Source organism: Temnothorax americanus, unplaced genomic scaffold, assembly GCF_048541705.1.
Source record: "Temnothorax americanus isolate GAGA-0224 unplaced genomic scaffold, ASM4854170v1 Scaffold210, whole genome shotgun sequence".
NCBI lineage: Eukaryota > Metazoa > Arthropoda > Insecta > Hymenoptera > Formicidae > Temnothorax > Temnothorax americanus.
In genome coordinates this window covers 74735-96336 of record NW_027509350.1, presented here as the reverse complement: position 1 = coordinate 96336, position 21602 = coordinate 74735, and the positions used below count along the sequence as shown (strand labels likewise).

The 21602-nt window shown below is 36.6% G+C and overlaps 3 protein-coding genes and 1 long non-coding RNA gene across 4 annotated transcripts; 2 read left to right on the top strand and 2 right to left on the bottom strand.

The window, feature by feature from the left end:
• Positions 1–352: 352 nt before the first annotated feature.
• LOC143897944 (uncharacterized) lies at positions 353–1931 on the bottom strand. Its single transcript, XM_077406936.1, has 2 exons — positions 1317–1931; positions 353–1255 (listed from the first exon to the last, which is right to left on the bottom strand). Exons 1-2 carry the CDS (start codon positions 1929–1931, stop codon positions 353–355), a joined length of 1518 nt encoding a protein of 505 aa, XP_077263062.1.
• A 371-nt stretch (positions 1932–2302) lies between these two features.
• On the bottom strand, positions 2303–2809 carry LOC143897943 (uncharacterized). Its single transcript, XM_077406935.1, has one exon. The coding sequence runs from the start codon at positions 2807–2809 to the stop codon at positions 2303–2305; it is 507 nt and encodes a 168-aa protein (XP_077263061.1).
• Positions 2810–15388: 12579 nt separating this feature from the next.
• LOC143897936 (uncharacterized) lies at positions 15389–18620 on the top strand. Its single transcript, XR_013257042.1, has 5 exons — positions 15389–15574; positions 16091–17684; positions 17761–17895; positions 18083–18162; positions 18477–18620. It is a non-coding gene; the product is annotated as an uncharacterized LOC143897936 (long non-coding RNA).
• Positions 18621–18702: 82 nt separating this feature from the next.
• Positions 18703–19744, top strand: LOC143897937 (uncharacterized; the record flags this gene model as incomplete). Its single annotated transcript, XM_077406932.1, has 4 exons — positions 18703–18864; positions 18976–19087; positions 19170–19241; positions 19401–19744. Coding segments are annotated over 4 exons (555 nt in total), but the record flags the coding sequence as incomplete, so codon positions are not given.
• Positions 19745–21602: the final 1858 nt, after the last annotated feature.

Genomic DNA, 21602 nt, shown 5'->3' with positions numbered 1-21602 from the left:
TCCTCCCCCCTCCAACCCCGCTCCCCCTCGCCAACGAGTCGTCATCCCCCTCTCGCTCCCCCTCGCCATCGAGTCCTCCCCCCCCCCCCCCCCGCTCCCCCTCGCCAACGAGTCGCCCTCCCCCCTCGCTCCCCCTTGCCAACGAGTCGTCATCCCCCCCTCGTTCCCCCTCGCCGTCGAGTCCCCCCCCCTCCACCCCCCGCTCCCCCTCGCTAACGAGTCGTCATCCCCCCCTCGCTCCCCCTCGCCAACGAGTCGTCCCCCCCCCGGCAGACCCCTCGGCCGCGAGTTCTTCCCCCCCCGCCCCTCACCCCCCCCTGAGATCCCCGGTCTAGAACTCTTATTGATATATCTACTCGTACGTTACAGTGTTCGTGCGGTAGTCGAGCACTTCACTCGTCGGGGTCGGGCGCCACACGATGCGCTGATAATCGCGGTCATCGGGATGCACCAATACTTGGCGGTACATCTTTTCAATGTCAGCTATCATCGCGAACAAGTGACGACGCCATCGGAGCAGGACGTCGGCTAGCGACGGCACCAGATTCGCGCCCACGTGCAGAAAGGAGTTAAGAGTCTCGCCCGTCGATACGCGTTGCGACCCGTTAAACACGACGCGGAGTTTGGTGGTGTTGCTCGCCTCCTTGAGGACACCGTGATGAGGTAAGTAAACAACTACACCTTGTTGAGGAGCGGCTGCCACCGTCATGTGCTCAAGGTCTTCGTACTCTTTCAGGAAGGCCTGGTACAGCTCGCCAAATCTGGGATCCTTGGCACTCTTCCGTTCCATGGAGCGGAGGAGGTGCAGCGCTGCGTGACGAGTCTCGTGGAGATCAGCTGGAGGGGTTGACCACGGGAGGCGCACCATGTACCGTCCCGCCGGCAGCCGGTGGTGCGTTCGCACGAAGTGTTCCTCGCACTCTTGCTCGGCAGGAGTCAGGGCGGCGACCGGCTTAGTTTCCGCCTCCTGTTCCCAGAACCCTTGCACCAGGCTGGTGAGCTCGTGGTCGATCGCGGCGTGGCAGGACGAAGCTCCGTGCAGCGACGCTGCGGTCGCGCCGCCGGAGATGATCCAGCCGAAAGCGGTGCGCAATGGGCGCCTCAGGATCGCTTTTTCGAAGGCCCTCCTCGAGGATGACTGAGCAGACCTCGGCGCCGAGTAGCAGCTCGACTGGATCAGTGGCAGAGAACTGAGGATCAGCCAATTGAAGGTTGAGGAGGTGCGGCCAGGCGTCGATCTGTCGCAGGCCTGTGCCTTGATAGAGTGACAAATGCCGCAAAACGACGGCGACCGCGGTGACTGTTGCTCCAGTCACCTTTGATGTGAGCTGCAGGGTGACCTTCCCTCGAGCCTGGCCGGAACGAGTCCCCCCGATGCCGAAGATGGTGAAGGTCGACTTGGAGCGCTGCAGCTTGAGTCGTTGCGCCAGCGCCTCGGAGATCAGCGAGACCTCTGAGCCCTGATCAATCAGAGCTCTCACGGGTTGCTGATTTCCATGGCGGTCAGTGATGGAGAGGCGTGCGGTGGCCAGCAGAATGGCCTTGCGATCGTCGCCATGCTGCACTGCCGTGAGGGTGCTGGCCTCGGCGACCACTGGTTTGGAGGTGCCATCGTGCAGCAGCGAATGGTGCTTTGCGTTGCAGATGATGCACGTCTTGGTCGACGGGCACTTGGCAATAGGGTGGTTGCCTAAGCAGTTAGAGCATAGGTTCTTGCTCTCAACTATGCTCTTCCTCTCGCTCGGAGTCTTCGCTCGAAATTCACTACAGCCCATCAGGTAGTGTGAGTTCTTGCACACCACGCAGCTGCCCGATCCAGAGGTGGTCTTGGCATGGTTAGATTTCGCGGATCGCGTGCCGCTAGCCTTGGCTTGGCTGGTCTTGGACTCACCCTTGGATGTGACCGGCGAGAGAGCCTCGAGCGAGCGCATCTTCTCGATGACGAAGGTTCGGAAGGTGTCGTACTCGGGAGGCTTCGACGATGTCGGATGGTGGTCTCCCAGTCGCGACGAGTTTGCGGATCAAGGAACTCGACCGCGATGTGGACGAAGAGATCCATGCCGTGAGTGGCGATCGGTCGACCGAGGCTCTCCTGAGCGTTCACGGTGTTCGTCATGCCGTGGAAGATTCGTCGCAGCTCGATCGCGGACTCGCTCTTCATCTTCGCGAGAGCCGTGAAGGCGGCGAAGTTGGAGCGCACCAGGACTCGCTGATTTTCGTAAAACTCCCGGAGCGTAACCCAGGCTCGCTCAAAATTGCCGTGGATTAGAGGTATGTCTCTCACTAATTTTGCCGCTTCATCTTACAGGGACGTTCGAAGGTAATGCAGCTTCTCAACGTCCGTGATGGTGTGATGGCGATTGATGACGGAGAGGAACAGGTCGCGGAAGGAGAGCCAGTCCTCAATGGCACCCGAAAACTGAGGCAGGTTGATGCGCGGCAGGAGGTTGTGCGGAGTGGCTTCTCTGGCTGAGGCGGTTGCTGCATTGCCACTTCCCTCCGTTTGCGTCAGGCAGGTTGCCCAGTCAGTCAGGGTGCCCCGTTGCATAACGTAAGCATTCTCTGTGGTTTCATACAGATCCGTTGTGAAATACTCGTTTTCGCTGAGTTCAGCGAAGAATCGCGTGCGGAGAATCTCGTGTTGGGCTTGAAATTTCTCCCAGTTGGAGTCCAGCGTTTTAATGCGAGCTTCAAGGATGCCTCGAGTAACGTTGGATTTGCCCAACTTTCTCGTGTTTTCCGTTGCTCGGGATATACGGGTGAGTAACTCTTGCTGTCTCATGAGGAGAGCATTCACGTCGAGACTCATTTCGCCGATTACTTCGCAGGTTTACTGGAGCTGACCGGAGCACGCACTCACAGACCGTACACGGACGTGGAACCCGAATCCGGCTCGAAGGACCAAAAAATGTTTGAGCGCGCGCGATGGTTGGTCAAGAAAGGAAGGATCGGTTTTGTATCTCGACAGAGTTCTGATTTTAATAACGATAAGTTTATTTTCACAAAGAGTCTACCAAAAAAGGGTAAATCTGAAGAATAGTGGCCTCCTCACCGATTTCGTTCAACTTGGGCTTAATCGACGCGTTTTTGCACGAAACGACCGAATCTGGCAGAAAAAAGTGTCGCTCTGCCCCGCGAAGCGAGATATTAACGGTTAAAGTTGACGACTATCAGGTTATGATTCCTGTCATACCGACACGATGTAGCGACTGGTAGCGACCACGAACATGCCCTGTGGCCACACGCGCATGCAAAAGAAGGTCACGTGACAACTGTCTGCTTGGTAAGTACATACATATTTATGTGTACTTTTCACATACCAACTATTCTCTGCTTTAACAAATTATTTATGTTTTGTTAATTTAAACGCTTAATAACTGTAACAGAAATAATTTGTTAAAGCACAGAATAGTTAGTATATGAAAAGTACATGTAAATATGAACTTTTCATATACCAACTATTCTCTGCTTTAACAATTTTATTTCTGTTTCGTTAACTTCAACACTTAATATCTGTAACATAAATAATTTGTTAAAGCAGAGAATAGTTGATATATGAAAAGTAAATATTTATGTATACTTTTCATATACCAACTATTCTCTGCTTTAACAAATTATTTATGTTTCGTTAACTTAAACGCTTAATATTTGTAACAGAAATAATTTGTTAAAGCAGAGAATAGTTGGTGTATGAAAAGTACATGTAAATATGAAGGGGGGCCTTCGGCCTCCCCCCCTCGCACCCCCCAGCGGTTATACCAACCAAACAGTTGTCACGTGATCTGCTGCATGCGCGTGCGGCCACTGAGCATGCGCGTGTGGCCGCAGGGCATGGTCGTAGGTCGTAGTCGCTGCATCTCGTCGGTATGACAGGAATCATAACCTGATTCCTGTCAACTTTAACCGTTAATATCTTGCTTCGCGGGGCAGAGCGACACTTTTTTCTGCCAGATTCGGTCGTTTCGTGCAAAAACGCGTCGATTAAGCCCAAGTTGAACGAAATCGGTGAGGAGGCCACTATTCTTCAGATTTACCAAAAAAAAGTTCTCGAATTATCACAGTTCCCGTTTCAGATTCGCGACAACTTGCTTTACGAGAGACGACGGTGTCTATTGCGAGCGAGCGAACAAGTCCTCTCCCATTACCGCGCTACATTTATTTATAAGTTCGGAAGCGGTGTGACGTCTCATCCATCAGACCAATGGACTCGCTTCCCTTGAAGGAATTAACGGTCACCGCGTAGCGTCGCATTGCATAGGGCCGGAGTTCAGTACGTCACGTCTCCACGCCGATTTCCGTGACGGGGTTGGTGGATGAGGCGTCACGTGATGGAAGCGCACGTGCTCGGAGCACTCCGCTATACGGAGGCTGTCCTGATTGCCGTTGGTTGTTGTCAATTTTACCGCGTGACTTTTCGACTTTACCTCCGACTCACCAACGACAAACAGGAGGAACAACAAATAATACGGTGTTTTCCTTTCATCGAATTCTCTCGAACATGTCTCGAGAAGAAAACCATCGACGTCTCTTTGCGTTATTGTCCGATTTTCATTCTGCTTTCGGACACGAGAAGAGGAAAAGTTCAGAGGAAGTATTCAAGGAGTAAGTTCTATTATTTTTCACTTAAAATACTTAAAAAAATATTATTTTATTGTACATTTATAATGAATGTGGCATACATTTTTAGGTTAACTTTTTTGTCGGTTATACGAGTACCCCAAAATTACGGATTGTGCTTTCAGATTCTGTAGAATAGATAAAAACGTTTATACGAAAACGTCGAATATAATGCTTATTAAAGAAAAGGCATTCAAAGTCGACCAAACAATTTGAGAAAATTTGGCACGCTCAGGCATGGTATATCGCACAGCAGTGAACGTATCATTACGTACTGCACACACTTTTCAGTGGCCAGATTAGTTGCACATTCGAGACGATTTTGGAAAGATACGCCTACTTCTCTCTTTTGTCGCTCTGCTCGACCGGCGAGCCCTACAAATGACCGAGCGTGGCCGAGCGGAGAGGCAAGGGGAGAGAAGTAGGCGTAGCTCTCGAAAATCGCCTTGAATGTGCAACTAATTGCGGTCACTTTTTCAAGGTTTTTATCCGTTATTTATCTGTAATGTACATACTATACATACAGATTAATGTCAGCCATAATTACGGATTATTACTTGCATATTGACGAACTTATTAGATATTTCTGCATACAAGATGATAAGAAAATTACTTTGAAGTTTTATCTTATTTATCTGAGATTGTTTGCTGTACATAAAGATTAATGTCAATATAGTTTCGGTATATACGTATTGATTGATATTAACCTTTATGTATAGCAAACAATTACAGATAAATAAGATACAGTTTCAAATTAATTTTCTCATTATTGTATTGTAAATTATGTGAATATCTAAAAAGTGTCAATACACGTCCACTACTGTGCGATGTACCATGCCTGAGCGTGTCAGATTTTTGCTAATTAATCAACTTTAAGGGTCCATTCTACCTTGATGAGTCTTTTATAGGCACTTTTCTGCGAATTTTTCTTAGGCAAGGTAAAGCAGACATCAAAACCGTTTTTTTGCATAATATTTATCCATCTTTTGTCAACATTTTTCTAAAATTTTATATTAATCGCTGCATGCTTCACTTCTATGGCGCGTGAATATTTTACAACTAACCAACTTTGTATAAAAATATTTGAAAAATGTTGACAAAAGATAGATAAATCTGCAAAATTATTCAAAAAGAATGGTTTTGACAACTTTTTAACCTTGCTTAACAAAAATTCGCAAAAAAGTGCCTTTTTTTGAGTCAACAAGATAGAATGGACCCTTAAAGAAGGAAAAGCAAGCTGGATGGTTAAAACAGTATTTTTCGGGAAATAATTACAAAGGAATTAATAAAGATACTAAAACGAGTTTTATAATCTTATTCTATGTATTTTCTAATATTTAAAAATAAATCTTAACGCAAATAAGATTATAAGTTTAAGTGCAGCAGCTGCCAACACGGTCTTTGCTTTTTTTAGGGGTGGTCAACAGAACGTCTCATAGGCCGGTATTCATAATTGGACCTTTTATATTTAAGACCGCCTCTTCAGTAAAATCTTAAGATGGCATAAACCAATCACAGAGCCGTATTAGCATCTGAAGGAGGTTGGTTGCCGTCACGTTGCAAGACAGGCGGCGCGTAGTGAAGCTAAATAAAACTTTGTGTTTCTGAAATTTAAACCAATTTTGATGTTTTTGTTAAATGAAAGGTAATTGTTGAATTAGATTTTTTATTTTTTACTTCCCTTTATTTAAATCAAACATAAAAAAGTTAGATTTAGAAAATTTTTAATCAAACTATCTCATTTAATAGATATCTCATTTAATTTAACATCGGAGATAAATATTGATATTGAACTTAAATGTTTAAACCCTGATTAGGCTTGAAAATACCTTAGACTAACAAAGTCTCACTAAATTTTACCTTATCTTAACAAACGAGATTAATTAAAATTAATTAAAATTAATTAATTAAAATAGCACTAGATTTTAGTTAACAAAAACTGCTGAATAAAGTAAGACTAAAGTATTTCTATTATGTAATCAATTTTTTTATTAATTATTATTAATAAATTTTAAATTAAAGTTTTGAGCGTCCGCATCTATTGGAATTGGACAGAATACAGTACGAAGACTACTTATATAAGGATCTAAAGATCAATATCTTATTTATGTCTTCGTTTGTTACCAATCTGTTATGTTTTCGTGTATTACATTCTGTGAAATGTTTAAAATCTATACTGCTACAGTTAAACGGCTGATCACGCACTTTTTTGTAATGACTCATAAACGTATCAACATATGATTGGACGTAGTATTTGAACAAGAATTAGCTCTATATATCAACACTTGAATGAGAATTAACGAAGATTAACGTTATCGACTCTTGATCAGCTACATCTTTATATAAATAGGTCTTTATATAAGTAGTTTTTATATTGAGTGGAAGCATTCTGCCCATCTCAAAGGCTCAAAACTTGGTAAAAACTTAAAGTTTATTAATAATTAATAAAATAATTGATTATACATAATAAAAATACTTCAGTCTTACTTTATTCAGAAGTTTTTATTAACTAACATCAAGTGCTATTTTTATCAATTTCGTTTGTTAAGGTAAGATTTAGTGACATTTTGTCAGTCTTAAGATTTTGTCAAGCCTAATCAGTGTTTAATCATTTAAGTTCAATATCAATATCTGCTCTCGACGTTAAATTAAATAAGATATCTAATTTTTGATTTAAAATTTTCTAAATCTAACTTTTTTATGTTTGATTTAATAAACAAGGGAAGTAAAAAATCCAAAATTTAACTCAACAAAGTTGTAAATTTCATTAGGTTTCATATAAAAAAAGCATCAAAATTGATTCAAATTTTGAGACTGTAGCTTTTTTGCAACCAAAGTTTTAAGTTTTATTTGGCCCCACTGTGCGGTGGGGCAGAGGAAAACCTATAGGTGTGCTTTCGCGAGATAAATGAGTTAGCAAATGATTATGTGGAATATACATTTAATTAGCTGTTTCTTAAGGTTTTAAAGGTCGTTGTTTGTACAATTGAAACCTAAATACGTTATTATACATGTTGAAATGTGGCAATATGCTATTTTATTTTTATACTCTTTTTATAATTATGTAGATTAATCATTTCAGTCTTCGTAAAAATCTTTTATAAATATTTAAAAAATTATTTACACCACAATTATTTACAGGACGGTCTTGAAATAAGAACCGGCTATGAATACCGGCCATATATGGTCTGAAAGCAAAAATGATGTAATCATCTTAAAGAAGAAACTTAAATCTTCTCTAACGGATTTTCGATTTGTGCTATTTTAAGAAAATAGCGGCTCACTGTGGGCTAAAACGGCAATCTAGCTGGACAAATATAGTAATTTTAGTTTTATCTTTAATCAAATGTTCTCAAGTGTTTTAAAATAGAAAGTAAACTTGTACAATGTATATCAGCCTAATTTGATAACATTTAATATACAGAGTGTTTCTAAAAGACTGTTTATTAACTACATAGCGCTATTCCTTATAAATAATTGAGTTTTGAGCTATTTTATTTTAATGCTTAATAAAACAGTAGTAATTACTGAAAAGTGCACAGAGCTATAACAAGATGTTAGTATCGTAAACTTTAATTAAATAAAAATTTAACAAACATTTTTGTTTATTATTAAACTATTTTTAGTGTGATAAATTCATGATAAATTTGATAAAAATCAAGAAACTATGAAAGATCATAGATAGATGTCAATATCTGAAAAACGCTATACGTAGGAAATAGGCACTTGGCGGCAGCTGATTTTAAAAGATAAAAATCAGAAATGTGTAAGGAATAATGCTAGTAGTAAAATGACGGCGGCATCCCGCAGCACATTTTTTGTAGACCTTTTTAAGTTTCATACTTAAGAAACATAATTAAAAATTGGCAATGTTTGACTTACAATACCCCTGTTATTAACAAACTATTTCAAGATTTGTTAATGGAATTAAAAATCATTTACTTTTTTCCGTATTTATCTAATTTAAAGTTTCACTGTTCTTGTTTCGAGCGCTACAAAAGTAATGATTTAATGTTTTGCGGGATGATATTTATGTGACTTATTTAAATAATATAACATAACTGCAAATATACATATATAGTAAATATATTGTAGAAAATAAACTATCAGATATCTTTCTTAAAAATTATTCATTTATTTAAAAAAAATATTAATCTTTAAAAAATGACTTTTGTCCACCTAGATTGTTATTTTAGCCCATTGTGTGGCTGTTTGAACATTTTTCTCTCTTATTAAAAATTACGAAAATATTAGATATGCATTTGAAATAATGCACATCTTTGATTACATGTAATAATGAGTAATAAAAATATTAATTCTCAGTTGTCACACGGAGTCAAAGTGATTCCAGATTTTTTTTTATTAAAATAACGTCTTAAGAGTATTATGCAAAATTTTGAACAAAAAACATAGAAAAATAAGTTGATTTTTTTTCAAGAATTTACATTTTTGTAACATAATGCTCAAAAAGTTATTTTTTATAACAAAAACATTCTACAATGTTTAAACTCAATTCTGAAATTTTTTACGATCCACTTAAACTGTTAGTTTTGTAACAGCAGCTGCTTAAAAATTGGCTGGGGTCAAATTGACCCCGTGTGACAAACGTATTCGAAAAAAGAGGTGTGATAACCAAAGGTTCAATGTAATGAATCAAAATCCAATATAATACTTTTCTGCTTTTTTATAGAAATTTTAAAAACAAGTAGAAACTTGCACATTGTTTCCTCGTAGTTTTTAATTGTGCAAGTAGAAACTTGCACATTGCTTTCTCATAGTTCCTAAGTGTGCAAGTTTTTATTTTATTCGAGGTATAATTATCGGTATTTATTTGTTTTGGCTTCCTCATAGAGGAAGCTTTGTTAGCAAAGGTTCTGATTTCACACTTAACTCTTTTGGGGACTGCGTAAATAATTATATACATTCACTAAAAAATACTAAAAATACTTGTCTACTTAAAAACTAAAACAATATGCAGATTTCTACTTACACACCTAAAAACTCTAAGAAAGCAATGTGCAAGTTTCTAATTGCACACCTAAAAACTATGAGGAAGCAATGTACAGGTTTTTACCTTAACACTTAAAAATACTGTGCAAGTTTCTACTTGCACACTTAATAACTCTATGAAAAAACCAGAACTAACTAAATCTTAATAGAAAAAAGACTAAAGAATATAATAAAATTAAAAAAATATTACCAATTTTAAAATTTTAACCTTTAAAAACTACATCTCAAATCTTAACAATTGAGACTTACACTTAACTCTTTAGGGGCCTGCGTACATAATTATGTACATTCACTAAAAAATACTCTATGAGGAAGCTTTGGAAGACGTTTTATACATTTTTATGATGTTTTTGCGGACTTCTATGCTGTCACACATATTGTACTGTACGAACTACTACTACACAATAAAATATGTGATATTAAAAAAAAGTAAACAATTTTGTACTTAATTTAAATGCATTTAATATTAACTTTGGTCAAAGTTCAAACTTTCCCAATTTTTAAAATTCTATTTTTTTTTCGTTGGAAGAGGAAAATGCTTACGCATAACGGCCCAGTTATAGGCACCTTTATAGCAGCGGCCCTGATTTTCTATTATTTACGAACGCGATATATTGTTAAACCCCAAACAAACTATTTTAACACGTGCATTAAAGCTTTCTGAGTAAGATTCACCTATATTTTTAGTTAAATCATTCAGTTCTAATAAATAAATAATTATTTTTATAATGCTCGTTACTGCCGGCGTTTTTGGCACTATCGAAGTGCTCTGCCGCACTTTATGGCACCAACGGGCCCAATTTTCGGCACTTCGGGACGTCACAGTTACTTAAATTGTCCTGCGTATAATTTTAGCTGTAATAATCAATGTTTAATTACTAATTAGCTCTCTTGTAGGTATTATATTTTGTCAACCTCTATGCAAAAACTACATATAATATAAGATATATGAGATAAATTAGCTACCTTCGAAGAGTCCAAAGTCTCCATCACTTTTTTCTCTATCTGTGCTTACTCTGTTACAACAGATTTTTTATATATTACATTAAAATACAAAAAATAAGACAGGTGAAAATAAAACACAGAAAACAAACTTCATCTGTAGCGTAAAGTGTCAAAATGTGTTGAATAATTAATAAATTTCAAACAAATTTCATAAAAATTCATTAGAATTATTTTTTTCATAAAAAATGTTTTTTATCATAAATTTTCGAGTTACAAGTATCAATAAATCTACCTCAATTTCTAGAATAATAAAGCAAAATTGATGATGCAACATATTACAAACTCTGTGCCAAAAAGTGAAACATAACCTTCATTACGTGACGCACTTCTTGGCATCGGGAATTTAAGGGAAAAACTAACATACAGATAAACTATTACTTATCTAATCGATAATGTGATTCGTGCTGAACATGTTCATATAACCATTATGACGTTTTAATACTTACATAATACTAAAAATCAGCAGTTTGACGTTCGCTACCACTAAGGTGTGTCACCTAGGAATGCCCTTCGGGAGCCACTGAAACGCGCGAGTCGCCCCATTCACTGTCGGTAATTTAAGTACGAAACATTTAAAAAAAAAGTGTTTATGCAATAATCAACAGTAAAAAACGCTCTTTAATTTGCTTGTAATTTTTTTAATATTTGACGAAAACTTTATTTATTACAAATATAAATGTACCGTCGGTGCCGGAAACTAGGACAGTGCCTGTAACTGGGCCGTTTACCTTTACCCCAGGGCCCGTCCCTATTGGGGCTTGAATTTCGAATCGATTAAAATTAAAATCGCGCAAAACAGCTGTGCTTATACAACATGCTTTTGACATGGTTACATGTTACTGCTAATATCGTATTGACATAATAAATTTTTATTTTAACGTATTTTACCATATTTGATTTTATTTCACTTTATTTTACCGACCGTGGAACGATCCTGTATCCGACATTGTTCGAAAGAGAAACGTTAATGTCTGCTATATAGTTACCCCCCCCCCTTTACCAATCATCGCCAAATTCAATACCAACCTTCCTTAAATGATACTTTATCGATAAAAAAAATCAGCCCGATATTATAAATATTTGAGATAGCGATTTATTTTTAATTCTATTATATTTTCCAGTCTTTTCTACCCTTATTTCATATATAATTGGTTAAAATTTGGTTGATCAGATCAAGTTTTATAAAGCTTCTATGTATGTACGAATTCTTCAAAATTTCAAATGTGTGTAATACGAGATCTGATCAATCAAATTTTAATGAATTATATATGAAGTAGGGGTAGAAAAAAAACTGGAAAATATAATAAAATTAAAAATAAATCGCTATCTCAAATATTGAAAAAGCGGCAGCGTAAAACACATTTTTCAAAAGAAAGAAAATCTGCATAAAATCTATACCGGTAGACCGATTTCAATAAAATTTGAGGAGGACACACTTTCTATGATACTCTATTTGTGTGCAAAAATTCAAACTGGTATCTAAAAAATTGTAGAAGTAGATGCGTGTACAAAAATCCGCACACACACACACACACACACACACACACACACACACACACACACACACACACACACACACACACACACACACACACACACACACACACACACACACACACACACACACACACACACCACACACACACCACACACACACACAACACACACACACACACACACACACACACACACACACACACACCACACAACACACCACACACACACACACAACCACACGACACACACACACACACAACACACACACACACACACACACACACACACACACACACACACACACACACACACACCCACAAACACACACACCACACACCACACACACACACACACACACACACACACACACACACACACACACACACCACACAACACACACACCACAACACACCACACACACAACACACACCACACACAACACACACAAACCACACACCACACATACACACACACACACACACACATACACACACACACACACACACACACACAGACACACACACACACACACACACACACACACACACACACACACACACACACACACACACAAAAACACACACAAACAACCACACACACACACACACACACACACAACACACACCACACACACACACACACACAACACACACACACACACACACCCACACACACACACACACACACACACACACACACACACACACACACACACACACACACACACACACACACACACACACACACACACACACACACACACACACACACACACACACACACACACACACACACACACACACACACACACACACACACACACACACACACACACACACACACACACACACACACACACACACACACACACACACACACACACACACACACACACACACACACACACACACTTCCGGGCATTTTTTACTAATATGATTTTTCGATATTTTAGAACATTCTAAACCTATTTCCATCAAAATCTCGAAAAAAAAATTTTTCACCATTACAAAGCTTCCTCTATGAGGAAGCAATACTTAAAATATTTGCAATTTTTATATGTTATGTTGTATTATAACGGATTTTGCATCGTTACATTTAAATTATTCTTTAAATTATATTTATTATTATTATTTTCAGATTTTCCTCTTTCCTTATTTCAGGATACATATTGTTATATATATATCTTTACATATTCCTATTTTAGGATATATTATTGAGAAAAAAAAAATTGTGGTAATATATATAATATATAATATAATTGTGGTAATAATATTGGTATTGGTGGTAATATATATCTTTATATATATAAATATATAAAAATTCGTGTGTAAATAAATAATCAGAAATATAATAAGTACATTTATATAGCAACACACGAATTTACAAGACAAAATACAAACATGTACGATAAGGAACAGTTGCTTAATATTTTAACTGATGAAAAATACAGACCTATACAAAATGATGGTAAAGTTTTTCCACCATCTTCATGCCGTATATCGCTCTATATCTGAGATAATTATAAACAGTGGGTCCCACATAACGCCAAAACATATTTATACAATTATGAAAAATGACAGAAGTGGCATGTACAGTGCTGTATTGAAATCATTTAGAATTGATAAAAGAGATACGTACGATGACACTAAAGACAGTTCTTACAATATAAATAACAGTTCTGCTTGCGAGAAAGAAGTGAAAAAGTTTCAGTTAATGATTTCAGAAGAAAAGTGGGCACAAATAAAGCCTAATACAACAAAAAACACATTTCCTAAAACACGAAAACGTAATCACGTATCATTTCAAGCAGGAAAATGGACCCACGTGTTTGCAGATAAAATATGGCAACAGAGTAAAATACCATGCGCATTCACATTTAAGCGTGGAAAAATATATAAAAATAGCGATGCTAAATGCTATGCAACATTTAGAAGTAGTTGCAACGAATGTGGTACAAAACTTGTGGGCACTTTATTTATTAAGCCCGTGAAAGGAATTGATGTAATTTTTGAGTGCACGCTGAGAGATTTTCTGCAGAAGTTATTCATAAAAAAAAGACAATTGACCCAGCTAGCAAAAGTAGGAAGCGCAACTAGTAGATGAATAATATTTTTAAATTCTTCGGGCATAATATATATATAAAGTAAACAAAGACTCTACCCGTTTCTCCACTTTGTGTGTATACGACAAAGTTTCTTTAATTCTTTTACGATAAGTGTATCAATAATTTCCCTCTCAAAGTAAGCTACATGCATCCTACAGTATATGACTTTTTAGAGTTTCATGTTTTTATGTCGATTAGGAATATATAAATCCGATAGCCGTATGTATATAATTTCTAACACCTGTAGAACATAATAAAAGTTGACTACATTTTTACTAATATAAGGTAGCTGTATTAGACTGGTGTAGTGTCATTTTAGTCACTACATGTTGAGAACAGCTATTTAACTACCGTAGGACTGTACACGCTATTGCACGCGTGCACATATCCGTAGCATGCAAGATTCCATTATAATATCGTGCTACTGCTGTGGATTAGCGAAGCATCATTATTCTTACTATACGTTGATAGAATATATCCAACTATCAAAGGTCTCTACGCTTTTTTATAGTGTATATGGATCCCTAGCATATAGTGTTTCATCATTATATCGCGCTATTGTTATTGGATAATCGAAGCATCTTTTTAGCCTATACTCAATTCCTATAACGTATACATTTCGCTTAAGTATCATTTTTTTTTCTTGTATAAACAGTAAAGGACTCCATGTTGACAACATGTTGACTCCATGTTGTCTCTTTGTTTCTATCTGAGTAAAAGGAATCAAAAACTTTAGTAGTACCGTAGAAAGCGTCACTAACGGATAGGACGACTTTGAAAATGAATAATACCAATAAACTTCCAAAACGAAGCCGGAAAAATTGGGATTTATTATCGAATAAACAAAAAAGAATTCGCCAACAAGCGCATTATAATGCGATTAGAAGTGCCGTCGAATGTACACCAAGTACATCTTCAAATCAATCAATTATCGAAGACTGTGCAGTAAGTGCATTAAATAGTAAGTGTGATAACAAGACAATAAGTGCGAGTGACAATAATTTTCATGAAGAAACTGATGTTGACATTGGTGATATTGATAAAGATATCAATGTTTGTGTTGACCGAGACGACCGAGACGACGATGATACTTTTCACAGCAGTGATGACGATTATTATGATGATGACGACAATTATGATAGTGATAATTCAAATGGTGCATTCGTCAATACTCAAGATCAATTTACTATTGACTTAGCCAGAATGTGTGTTAAAACCAAGATGACTCACGTTCAGATTAACAGTATGTTATCTGTTCTTAGAGAACATAAGTGTCATCAGCAGTTACCGAAAGATGCTCGAACTCTGTTAAAGACTCCTACAAAGTGCACAGATATAAAGGTTCTCAATCCTGGCCATTATCTTCATATTGGTGTTACTAAAAACATTATTATGAAATTAAAAAACATACCAATCAGTGACGAAATACCTCGTATATTACTTGTAGACTTTTCTACCGATGGTGCTAATATTTATAATAATGTTCGTTGCGACGTGTGGCCGATACAATTCCGAATAATAAATTTAACCGATAAAAGCCCAATGATAGCAGGCCTTTATCAAGGAAAAAAACAACCTGGTAATTTCAAAGACTTTTTCGCTGATTTTAATAAGGAAATCATCAAATTAACAAATACAGGATTAATATTTAATGGACAAAATATTAAAATACAGTTAAATGCATTTATAGCCGATACTCCAGCAAAGCACCATTGTCTTAATATTAAAGGTCATGGTGGTTATTACAGCTGCCCAAAATGCAAAATTCGTGGAGAACGTCATAAGAACGACCATACCCATGTGTATAAAGGAATAGGCTACGCTCTTAAGACCGATCAAGAATTCATTTCTTTTCAGAATAATGCTGGGAATAATGACGACGGACATTATAATGGGATTTCGGCTCTCTACAATTTACCTATGGGATTAGTGAGTTAAGTAGTAATTGATTATATGCATGGAGTGTGTATTGGAGTCGCTAAGAAAACTGTAGTGGATGCGTGGATTGAAGGAAAACACAAGACAAGACCATTAAATGTAAAAACAAAAAACTGTATTTCCGAACGTTTGTTAACGATAGCTACCCAATGCCCAAAAGAATTTGCACGTCGTCCACGAGGTTTAAATGACTGTCATCGATTTTAAAGCAACAGAATATCGTCAATTTTTATTGTGTACGTCACCGACCGTATTATTAGATTTATTTGGAAATGATACTAGGATGTTACATTTTTTAAAACTGCATTGTGTTATTCGCCTCTTGATCAAGCCAAAACCGAACGACAATGAAATTGATAAAGCACATCAATTATTAGAAGCATTTGTTTGCGATTGCATCGAAATTTACGGACGAAATTATTTATCATACAATGTACACTGTTTAATTCATCTCGCTGAAGATATTCGTAGATTTGGCCCCCTGGATCATTTTTCATGCTTTCCATTTGAAAATAATATGACATTTTTCCGGAAGATTATTAGGAGTCGAACGAAAGAATTCATTCAAATTTATAATTGCTACGAAGAAAATATAATAAATGATGCAATATATCTCTTACATTACTTAAATCAAGTAAAATAATTACCGCTTATGGCCCGAAAAAAATTACCACAGAAAATAATAAACCTGTTATAATAACAAATAAATTATTACTGCAATTTCATCGGATTAAAATTAATAATTTTACGTATGATGTAGATAATAAAAATAACTGCTGTATTTTACATGACGGTAGAATTGTTATCATTGATAATATTTTAAAATACAGTGACGGCACCTATCGGCTTGTAGGTAGAAAATTGAATATAATTGAGCCTCTTTATATAATCGATGAAAATTTAAATTTAACACATGTTGATATTTTTAAATGTAGCGAATTAGGAAATATATATTTAGATATTTTACCGAATGACATTAAATATAAAGGATACAAAATGCCTTTTTGGAGAAATTGTAAAAAATGTTTTGAGGTTAACATGTCAGTTGTTGCAGCAATTTATGATAATGAATGGCCGCATTAAATTATTATAAGCATGTGTAACATATATGTAAAAGTATGACAAATATGTGAAACTAAGTTTCAACAATATTCAGTTTTTAAATAAAAATAATATAATAAAAATAATAAAAATATTATTAATAAACTAAAAAAATAAAATAAAATAAAATAAAATAAAAATAATATCTTTTGCTTTCACTCGCTCTCATGGTCTTGAAGCGACGCGCGACAAGGAGAGCGAACGAGAACGGAGCCAATCACGAGCGTTCCGCAGCGTTGGGGATTTAGGCTTATGCCAGGGACGACACGGCCCTGTCGAAAGATGAGTAGAGAGGATACGCTGATACGCACCATAGGTCGGTATACGTCGTACGTGTGCGCTCGGTGGCCATCTTTCGACGGGACTTGTAGAGGGAACTTCGTCTTCCATCTCTGAGTGATTCGGATACGAAGTGAGTGTTTTCTACGAGTATTGTGTACGCAATAGAGAAAAAGCGATTATTAACTGGAATTTTCATCAAACGGGAGGCGATCCTAATAGATGAGCTGGCAAGGACCGCAAAGAGCCACGAGACAGAGCATTGGGCCTCTTTCTTTTTATGAAGCAAAGCAGTGTGAAAGAGGAATCACTCGTCCCTTTGGAAGTGTAATTTGTACAACTGAGTGAGTTTATCCTGTCTACACAATATTTATATTCTATTACACGATATTATATTACTCGATATTATATGTCCAAAAAAATAAATAAATGATTATTTATAATAATTTGAAAAACAACCCAGAAAATACGATAGGCGCCAAGACGTCCGTTGCCTACCATGTTTTGTAACAATACATTGTTGGCTTTCAGGCAGCGAAGCACTGTTTATGTTATGGAACCTCAAGGTCCTCAAGTCACACTCGTAGAAAAGGATTTTATGTCGACTGAAGGTAATATATTAGACCAGCAACTACAGGATATTTTAAATTTTACCCTGGCTTTAACAAGAAATAAAAACGGAGAATGTGAAGAAAAATTGAATAAAAAAAAAAGAAAAATGCAAGGTCTGTGTAATGTAATGATTTACGCTTTAGGATTTCTATATAAATATTGTTTATTACTTTGACCCTACTGTAAGTCTGGCGAAGTATTGAATCCATCGGCTCTTTCATCTAATCTCCACGTTTCAGCTGTGCCTCGCCCTTAAATAAAGATGATAATAATAGTAATAAATAATAATATAATTTGATAATGCAATTTTCAGATGCCAATTAAATAGAAATAAGGAAAACATTTCAAACGACAATGCATTAAAGCATAAAGCAGCGGATGAAGAAAATTATATAGATCTGTCATTTTTAAATAATAATCATCTGTCGATTTTAAAATTAATACTAACTAAAATAAAGTAAGTGTTATTTATATATAAGCATATAATTTAACATTCTAATAAAATATAAATAAACAAATATAATTTTTTAGAGGAATAAAAAAAGGGACAAGATAAAATATTGCAAAAAATAAATAATTTGGAAAACAAACAAAAAAGTAGTAAAGATATTATACGAGCTGTTCAGCAATTGAACCTTTCGGTGCAAACTGTAGAACAGTTTCAGATTTTAATAAAAGACGAAAAAGCATTATCCATTTTGGTAAGTTAAAATATAATGCTTTTAAATTAAATGTGTGGATATATATATACACGTACATGATATTTATTTTTATTATTCTACTTATCCGATATGTATTTGGAAACTTTTCAGGAGCAATATTTTATCCTTCTTGGGGGACTGAACATTTCAAATGCATTAGATGGCTTCTTGAAGACAAGTATAACGGACAAATTAATTAAGACATTTTTCACATGGAAAGAAGGTGAAAAAAAAATTCGGTTTCGGGAAACGCCTTTAAATCTACAATATTATGGTAAAAATTACTTTATATTATTTTATTTTAGGTAAGACGCACCCTTTAGACCAGAATGGAAAAATATTACTTCTGGAGCAACATTCTCCCACTTCTGATCTACGTATATACTTATATATTAATGTTGTTACAATTTTAACTCATCATTATTAATTAATACGTTTCCAATTTTTTTTTTCAGTCAATTTCTGAGTTGAAAATAAATTTAAAATGTGACAAAGCAAATCCTGAACTTAATTATATGAACATATTTTTATTGCAGGTGCTCTCCGACAAATCGAACAATTTAAAAATACCTCTGTTAAAGAGTTTGAAGTGAAAATGGCCAAGGTAATAAAAAATGCACAGCAGCGTCACTACATGGTTCAACAAAGAGCAGTGCAAGGAAGCTCCAGTGCTTTGCACCGATCTAAAGTGGAAGAGGAGCTTGCGGCTAACTATGCGGTAGCTGGCGCTGGTAATCGAAAGTAATCGAGTAATTATCCTAACGCTTTATATGATATGATAAGCTATTTAATATAATACGATACGATAATTTATTTGTGTTATAAATAATACTTCTTGTGATATAAATAAATAACTGTAATAAATATCTGTAACATAACATATTGTGATAAAATAAAACTTAAATATATATTTTTCTTTATTTGTTGTACTCAAATTGTTTATTTAAAAGTTTAGCAGCTTTGCAGGATATTTTGTATACTATTTTGAATCTCTTGTTTGACGATGAAAATTAATTACAAAATTATGCCAATAAATTTTGCAGATAGCGAAATATGTCTGTCACTGTCAGTTGTAGAGCTATTTCTGTACATCGGAAGATTCAAGCATGAGACATATGCTGTTTTCAATTCCTTATATTACATCTCAATACTAAATGACTTGTGTACATATACAGGTATAAGGTACTGTATACAACTATATAGAATCTATCTTAATTTTGTCTCGAAAATTATTTTTTAGACATAAGTGGTTTTTTAAACAATAACATGATTGATACTATATAATTATATGGTATTTTACAATGGATTTTTGGTAAATATGCATATTAGGTCAAACCTCACCGATGACCTTGACCTTGACATATGTTGTCAAGGTCACCCTCCTGACTGACCTTCAGAAGGTTTTAGCCGGCGGTCATTGTTTATTAAAAAGTTATAAACAAAAAAAGTTTGAAAAATATAGCAGATATTTTGAGTATTGGAAGGCATAAATGACTAATATTACGTTTTTTTTTTAAAGCAGAGAATACTTTATTTCGCGAGAAAGTCGCTACTTTACCAAAACACAACATTTAAAGTAGTAAATTGTTGATAAATTAAAGTCTTTTTGTTAAAGCAGAGAATACTTACATGGGTTAGATGACGCGCTTTAAACAGTTGAATACTTTTAAAGCGCGTCATCTAACCCATGTAGCATCTCGCATATTAACTTTCCACGCATGAAAAGTTCACGCATTCACTTTCCACGCAAACCGAGGTTCACGCACACCCCCCCGTGCTTTCGGGGGAGGTGCGGTAGCCCCGAAACAATTCACGCATACGCTTTCCACGTGAACCGAGGTTCACGCACACACCCCGTGCTTTCGAGGGAGGTGCGGTAGTCCCGTGTATTTAATTTGCATACTTAAAATTTTGCGTATTTTGTCCAAATGTATGCGTGAACTATTTCGGGGCTACCGCACCTCCCCCGAAAGCACGGGGGGGTGTGCGTGAACCTCGGTTCGCGTGGAAAGTGTATGCGTGAACTATTTCGGGACTACCGCACCTCCCCCGAAAGCAGGGGGAGGTGTGCGTAAACCTCGGTTTGCGTGAAAAGTGTATGCGTGAACTATTTCGACATATATATTAGTCATTTATGCCTTCCAATACTCAAAATAGCTGCTATATTTTCGAAACATTTTTTGTTTATAACTTTTTAATAAACAATGACCGCCGGCTAAAACCTTCTGAAGGTCACTCAGGAGGGTGACCTTGACAACATATGTCAAGGTCAAAGTCATCGGTGAGGTTTGACCTAATATGCATATTTACCGGATTTTTTAGTATTGTATTTATTGAAATTATAAAAAGACAAGAATGTAGGATACATTTTATCTATTGTAGTGCGGTAGAAGCGAGCATAAAATATGAGCTACTTTCGATGTACTGTATAGTGCTAGAGAAAAAGGAACGAAATACAAGTCATTTTTTACCTATTGTAGACTGGTAGAAGCGAGCATGAAATGAGAGCTACTTTCAATCTACTGTTACTCAGTAGAAGAGTGCACGGTATGTGAGCTACTATCGATATACTACAATGTAGTCACTTTCGACCTACCATGAGGCAATAAAATCGAGAAACAGTGTTTGGACTCAATTAAGATACTGTAGGAGCAAACAAGCTTCCTCGTCAAAGATCTTTTTTACTTTGTTACTGTTGATTACTACTTGTTAACACTGAGAAACGTAGGGAGACCAGT